Source organism: Lolium rigidum, chromosome 1, assembly GCF_022539505.1.
Source record: "Lolium rigidum isolate FL_2022 chromosome 1, APGP_CSIRO_Lrig_0.1, whole genome shotgun sequence".
Taxonomy (NCBI): Eukaryota; Viridiplantae; Streptophyta; class Magnoliopsida; order Poales; family Poaceae; genus Lolium; species Lolium rigidum.
In genome coordinates, this window is record NC_061508.1 from 335,051,959 (window position 1) to 335,059,432 (window position 7,474).

At 51.6% G+C, this 7,474-nt stretch overlaps 1 protein-coding gene across 1 annotated transcript; it reads right to left on the reverse strand.

Moving 5' to 3' along the window:
• Positions 1-2,290: 2,290 nt before the first annotated feature.
• On the reverse strand, positions 2,291-5,606 carry LOC124663636 (probable LRR receptor-like serine/threonine-protein kinase At3g47570). Its single transcript, XM_047201312.1, has 3 exons — positions 2,822-5,606; positions 2,522-2,727; positions 2,291-2,473 (listed from the first exon to the last, which is right to left on the reverse strand). The coding sequence occupies exons 1-3, from the start codon at positions 5,604-5,606 to the stop codon at positions 2,291-2,293; spliced, it is 3,174 nt and encodes a 1,057-aa protein (XP_047057268.1).
• Positions 5,607-7,474: the final 1,868 nt, after the last annotated feature.

The window sequence follows — 7,474 nt, forward strand, 5'->3', positions numbered from 1 at the left end:
CCTACTGCTGCAATGGTTTTTGATAATCCTTTTGATTTCGTCGCACTTTATAATTGGTGTGTGACAACCTTAATTTGCATGCTGTTCTGGCTTGAGACCGCTTACAAAAGATACCTAGAGAATAATAATAGCTATTAGTATGTCTTACTATTTATTTCTGTCAAAACTCTTTCCCAAAACAAAACAGAGGAAGGCTGTCACATTTTTTTCTGGGAGGCGTGCTATCATTCTGAATTAATACCAGGTTTCACCTCAGCATATATAGAACTAGTGGATTTGAAAATTACATTCAATTGCTACACAGTTTCTTTTTTGCATATGCAAGTATTTTAAAATGCCCATCATCTAGTTTTTTTACTGAATGTCAACAAACTTACTGAATGCACAAGTACAAAGAAAATAAACGGGTGTGCGTAATCCTAAGCAATGTTAAATATCTACGTCTCATTTGTTAGAATACAGAGTAATCTCTTTATTACTCTCATCTAATAACATAAACTAATATGTTTTGAACACTAAATTTATTTGAGGTTTCATTATTCTCTTAGATATCTATGTGGCAGCCTCTCACTCGCTTTAAACACTGCTCTCACACCGTCTTGCTGATGGGGAAGAAAAATGGCAGGACGTTAAATATCTATGTCTCAAGTAAGCTGATGCTACTAGTTGTTATGTCAACTAAAAAATGACATGGTGTTTGTTACTGTATTGTGTGTATCTGTTTTACTCTCTCTTGATAACTTGACACATGATATTTTTTGTTAAGTATACGATCTGGTGTTTGTTTGTTCTGTACTTGTCTCCATCACCATTTTTTCTCTATTATGTTCAGAGTTCAGAGGATTTAGTGACTTTTGTCAGTGCATGTCGCTTTGCAATTCATGTTCCTACGTAAGCTTTCCTCAGGCTGTTACATATCTCTACTATTTTGCCTGTAACTAGATCTGCTTGCTTGCTTGGTCTTATTATTGAACAGGGTTAGGTAGCATACTAGCATGGCCTGGTAATTGGTTTTTGTATATTTGTGTCATATCACAAAATTGGTAATTAGTTATGATGCACTCTTCTTGGCCTGTAGATACCACCTAAAATTATGCATATGATCTGTGCATAGGGCTTCCCTGATCTTCGATTGATAAATTGGAATCCACAGTGGCGACATCTCATCATGTTATGCATCATTTTACAAACAAGTTTATGATTGGTTTCATAATTTTCGATAGCATGAGACTGTTGCTGTTCTTTTAGTTCTAGCAGCCCTGATGGATTGGCTGTGTCAGATACTAAGATTATGTTCTTTGTATAGTGCTTCTATGATTTTCGGTTGATAAATTAGAATCCACTAGGCCAACTTCTCATGCGCACGCCACTTGTCAATAATTTTTCAAACTTGGGTTGCCAAACTTGGTGTGATTTATATAATGCAAAGCATTGCATGAATAGAAAAGAGCAGCTATTTCTTGGCTTGTCAATCATGTAACGGTGTCGCTCATTAGATGGCAGCGTGTTTGAGTACGGACATTGAAGTGGGAATATTCGTTTTGTGTTTATTGCCTTGATTTTGTGAACTCCACTAGTATCTTTTTTTTTTTGGATTGAAGGTAATTAACTTATCTGCATATTTTAAAAAGGAAAGGTTATGGTTTCTTCACACCAAGGGCTCACAAAATGCATTTCGAGGAGCATCATATTCTATAGCTGTTCTGGTCATTTTCAAAAATGTCTGTTGCACACGTTGGCCACAAATCATTTGCATATTTGACATGATAAGCTTTGCATCCAGAATTTCAAATATCTTCGCTAACTGCTTATGCTGGTGGAGGAATAGTGATAACCTCCAGTGCTATCACTTTCAGTTTGATTACAACCTGCATTATGCCTAGAAAATCATGGCTTCTAGTTTCTGCAAATTGTGATTTGTAACCAGCAATGCCATTTTGAGTTTTGACCTCTATGTTACCAATAGTTCCTGTACGACGTCATGCGACCTTGTATCCTGTGTAATTCTAGTTCAATGTTCCCTTTTTTTTCCTGTCAATGAAGGCAATTCATTGTGTCAGGAATTCTTTGTTACTTGTGCCTGTGTCCAGGCGAAGTGGTTTTGGCTTGTCCGTCGATGCAGTAGCTGCAGTTCTATGATGATATGCTTGATCGATGTTGTATCTGCATATGTACACTGGCGACTAGTCTTTCATTCCCAACACCATTGTCATATTCTGTACAAGTGTCATATTCGATTTCGACATCCTCTATGAATTTAAGGTTTGTTCCATACTTTGCTCCTTTTGATTTATGTTTCCAACATAGAAGGTTTTGCACCGCAAGCACGAAGGTAGGCGTCTCTGATGAGGTGCATCTCGGCGGCGGCCTCCTTCATGCTCATCCGCTCGTACGGCGCTCGCCGGCAGCAGTTGAGCCCGACCCTGACGGCGGAGACCAGGCAGTCCCGCGCCGTGACACGCACCTCGCTGTCCTCGGACAACGACGACACAGTCGACACGGTCGAGATTGAAATTGCAACGTCGTCAGGCTCCTCGATCGGCAGCAGCGCCGGGTCAAGGACCTGCTCGATTCTCTCCGGGAACGCCGCCGTGACGAACTCCGGCAGCGTCCGGCCTTCCCCGAACCCGCCCTCCGTCGGCGCCTTGCCAACGAGGATCTCGAGGAGCGTGATGCCGAAACTGTACGCGTCACCGGCGGCGGACACGCTCCCTGTCGTGCCATACTCTGCACACCACAACACAGGAGTTTCAGACACGATCGACTAGTCATGGTGACATGAAATTGTTAACAACGAAGAAAATAAGCAGTTAACAGTTACCTGGTGCGACGTAGCCGATCGTGCCTCTGATGCCGATGGTGCTCTCCGTGTTCCCCGCACCGGCGGCGGGGTCAAGGAGCAGCAGCTTGGCGAGGCCAAAATCGCCGATGCGGGCCGTCATGTCGTCGTCGAGGAGGACGTTGCCAGGCTTCAGGTCGCAGTGCACGATCGGCGGGTCGCAGCTGTCGTGGAGGTAGCTCAGCCCGTCGGCGATGTCCACCGCGATGCCGAGCCTCTGCACCAAGCTCAGGCCGCCACGCTTGCGCAGGTCCGCAGGACCCGGGTGCAGCCACCGGTCGAGGCTGGAGTTGGGCATGAAGTCGAACACGAGGGCCCTGAACTCGCCGCCGGCCGCGTCCACGCTGGAGCAGCAGGTGATGATGCTGATCAGGTTCCGGTGCCGCGCGCTCCGCAGCGTCTCGCACTCCGACAGGAACGTCTTGGACGCGCCCACCTGCCGGAGGTCGAACACCTTCACCGCCACGGCGACGGCCTCGTGCGCCGCCGCCGGCTTCTTTTTCGCCTTGTTGAGGAAGAGCGTGCCGCGGTACACGGAGCCGAACTTCCCGGCGCCGACGAGGTTGGCCTCCGCGAAGCCGTCGGTGGCTTTGGCCAGCTCGGCGTAGGAGACCCTCGGATAGAAGTTGCCGTCGACCACGCTGCGGATGCATGCCGCTGTGGTTTCTGTACCGGACTTTGTCTTGCGCCGCCGCCAGAGGAGGGTCAATAGTATGGCCAGGCACAGAGCGGCACCGATGATGGGCAGAGCGATCTTGAGTAACATGTTGGTGCCTCGGGTGGAACCGGAGTCCGCTAGTGACCGGCACCGAGGAAGCCTGAGCTGCGGAGCGCCGCCGCATAGTGCGCTGTTGCCGGCCATGTTGAACCCTGTTTTGTTCGCGAACACGCCATGCAGCGGTACCTGGCCGTCGAGGTTGTTGTCGGACACGTCGAGCTCGATCAGGGAGGTCAAGTTCTCCAAGCCCGCTGGTACGCCGCCCGACAGGTCGTTCCGCGAGAGGTCCAGCTCCTGCAGCCCCGACATCTGGCCGACCTCCGGCGGGATGGCACCGGTCAACCTATTGCTCGACAGGTTGAGACTCCTGAGCCCCTTCAACCTGCTCAACGACGGCGGGATACTTCCGGTGAATAGGTTGCCGTCCAACTCGAGGAACTCCAAGCTCTGGCAGCTCCCGAGCTCTGCCGGTACGTCGCCAACGAAGCGGTTCCCGGAGAGCACCATCCGCGCGAGCTTCACGAGCTGGCCTACCTCTCGCGGCAGAACACCGTCCAGCTGGTTACCGGACAGGTCAATCGCCGAAGAAAGTGCCGAGAGGCCGCTGAACAGTTCTATGGGAACGTGGCCAACGAACCCGTTGCGGGAGAGGTTGAGCAGCGTCAGTCGCTGCAGGTTTCCGAGGCTGGGAGGAATCGATCCGTTCAACGAGTTGCCGCTCAGGTCGAGTCTAAGGAGGCTGGTGAGATTGCCCATGCTGTACGGCACAGGCCCGGTGAGCTTGTTCCCCTGCAACTGCAACTCTTGGAGGCCCTTGAGCTTCCCGATCCCGTCCGGGATCACGCCGGTGAGGAGGTTATACTGAATGTCGAGTGTCTGAAGCCCGACGACGTTGGCGATGCCCGGCGGTATCACGCCGGAGATGCGATTGCCCGCGAGACTCAGCGTCCGGAACTGCGGCGAGAGGCGCGCGATGGAGCTTGGCAGGGCGCCGGAGAGATTGTTGTCGCCAAAGATTATCTCGTACAGGGCGTTGCAGTTCGTCAGGTTGTCCAGGAACTCCCAGCCGCCGGCGTCGGTCGCCGTGAGCTCGTTGCCGGACAGCTGCAGCGAGTAGAGGCAGAGCCTGCCGATCTCGACGGGCACCTGGCCGGAGAAGTTGTTGTTGGCGAGGCTGAGGAACTGCAGCTTGGTGGCGTTGGCGAGCGACGCTGGGATGGGCCCCGAGAGCTGGTTGCCCCCGAGGTAGAGGTACATGAGGTTCGGTGACCGCGCGCCGGCATCGCGCGGGAGCTCGCCGTGGAACGCGTTCTTGGCGAGGGAGAAGCCCTGCAGCGACGACATGTTGAAGAACCCCCGCGGGATCTCGCCGGTGAGACGGTTTCCGTAGACGTTTAACATCTGGAGCCGTGGGAGGCGGGTTAGGACGTCGGGGATGTCCCCTTCGAGGAAGTTCTCGTCGAGCCGGAGCATCTGGATCGTGGTGAGGTTGGCGAGCTCCAGCGGGATGGTGCCTGTGAGCGCATTCTGGTTGAGCGTCAGATAGACGAGCATCGGCATCGCGCCGAGCCAGGCAGGGACGCCGCCGGTGAGGCGGTTTCCGTTGAGGTAGAGCACGGTGAGGTTCTCTGCACCGCCTAGCGCGCCAGGGATCTCGCCGGAGAACACGTTGTCGCAGAGGCTGAGGAACGAGAGGCGCTTGAGCTTCCCGAGGCTGGCAGGGATGGAGCCGGAGAGGGCGTTGTCGGTGAGGTTGAGGAAGTCGAGGTACTCAAGGTCGCCAACGGCCGGGGAGAGCGTCCCCTCGATGCCGCGGGATGAGACGTCGAGGGACGTGACACGGCCCGCGGAGCTGCAGTTGACGCCGGCCCACCGGCAGACGCTCGCCGCTGCGCCTGCCGTGTCGTTCGTCCACGACCGCAGCGCGCCCGTCGGGTCCGACGTCACGGCGGCCTTGAACGCCAGCAGCACGTCCCTGTCCGTACCCTCCGCCGCCGCTAGCCACAACAGCGAGAGCAAGAACACTTTCGCGACCACTGGCGTAGCCATGGCCGTGCGTCACTCAAAGGTTGTCCTACTGCTATGTTACGTGTGCGTCGTGGATCGTGCATGTTTTCATGGATGGACACACGGACTAAGTAGAGACCGATCGAGCTCCGCTGGCCAGGTGTGCGGCCACTGTGGTGGCGGTGCCGTGGTTGACCAAAACTTTCACGTCAACGAAGAAGAAAGCGTCGCACGAGGCTAGTCAATCGGGCAATCAATCCATTTGTTGTGCTTACGACGAAGATGAAGCTTGTCTGACGCTGACAGAAACCAAGCGCGCGGAAACTGGAACTTAATCGATCTTGCTTGTTGACAAAACGCTGATGACACTGACATCAAACCAAGTCACCGGCCGTCTATTGTGGAAGCAAGCAGCCAAGCAGGACTAGTAGTACTTGTCATGACAGCACGACTACTGTGTACGTGCACTAATACGTACGAGAGCTCTCTGCTGAAGACTGCCTGAGAAGTCCGTTCGTGCACTGACTTTCTGTTCAGGATACTGAATCGTAACAGCCGGATAGAGAGACTTTTATGTCCATTCTGTTGTGCCAGTCAACGTACTAGTTGGACCGGGTATGGATGTGACGGGACATCGACCGTGTCTCACTTTTTTTTGCTATACTTGGTTTAGTCATATTGTCTGCGCATGCATCCATGATTGCCAGCGCAAACACGTCGCTGGCATCTGTTTTGTGGAAATTATGTTCGACTTTAACGGTTGGAAGACACTTCTAAGTTGCAATTATATCCGCCAAGCGTATTGCCATTTACGATTAATCGCAAAAGAATATAAGACTAGCTTTCGTAGTGGGAGTAAACATATGTAGTAACATCACATGGCCACGTGCATTTTGGTGACGTGGCATGACGATGAATGAAGAAAGAGAGTGAGGTGGTAGGCTAACTATGTTACTGTAACATCACGCACCCCGAGACAGATAGAGTCTACATCATAGTGAATGACACAATGCATGACACCACATATAAGTTACTACCCACTATGGAGGTAGTAACTTAGACTAGTAACATATGTCATGTTACTAGTCTAAGTTACTCTCCACTATGACTAGCCTAAGGCGTGAACTATCATCGTCACTTCTTAAAGCAGCTCTAGCCGTTCCTGTAAAATAACCATCAGTTTTTAGTTTTAGTCAACAAAGTGTCACTGTCATAAAAGCGCCGTAAAAAAAGTTAAGGGGGCCATTAAAAATCTCCCCTGACCTCTAAATTCGAGGGTTGGGTGGCTAAACCGAGTGTGACACGTAATCCTCATCCAATTTTGGTGGGACGGAAGTTTCAGCTCACGCCAACAACTTCCGTGCGTAGATTCGCCTAAGTCTGGCCAAATTTCGCCCATACGCACCACCGCCTAGCCCGGCCTCCACCACACCTGCTGCGGAACTCCCCAATGTCGAGCAGGGCAGGAGCGACGCCGCCCGCCGTAGCGCCTCCTCTGCTTAATTCCCTGTCATATCCCTCGGCCAAGCACGAGCATGTCGAGCACCCGCAGTCGAGCACCGGCGTGTGCAGGTCCGGGCCGGTTTGATGGAGGGGCGGCCGGCGCGTGAAAGGCGGTTTAGAAGACTTGCCGAGAAATCTCGTCTACATGTTTTCGAAAAAGCCAAGAAATCCAAATTATGCTCCCGAACACAATCCGCAAAATGTAAGTGTTTAGCCAAAACACAAAAACCTCTGCTACTATTTGCATGTTTACGAATAGTAGCAAATAGTTTGGAAAATTTATAGATTTGGAAAATTTAGCCTTTTTAGTAGGCATCACTAGAAGAAAAGTTCTGATAGACAACGTCCCAAAATCGTCAACTAAGGGGCATTTTTCGTCGCCTATGGGCCTAACCCGACGATATGTG

Coding starts and splice junctions, on each gene's coding strand:
- LOC124663636 (XM_047201312.1), bottom strand. CDS start 5,606: ATGGCTACGCCAGTGGTCGCGAAAGTGTTCTTGCTCTCGCTGTTGTGG. Junction 2,728..2,821: donor GATCGGCTACGTCGCACCAG/GTAACTGTTAAC, acceptor TGTGGTGTGCAG/AGTATGGCACGACAGGGAGC. Junction 2,474..2,521: donor CGATCGAGGAGCCTGACGAC/GTTGCAATTTCA, acceptor TCGTTGTCCGAG/GACAGCGAGGTGCGTGTCAC.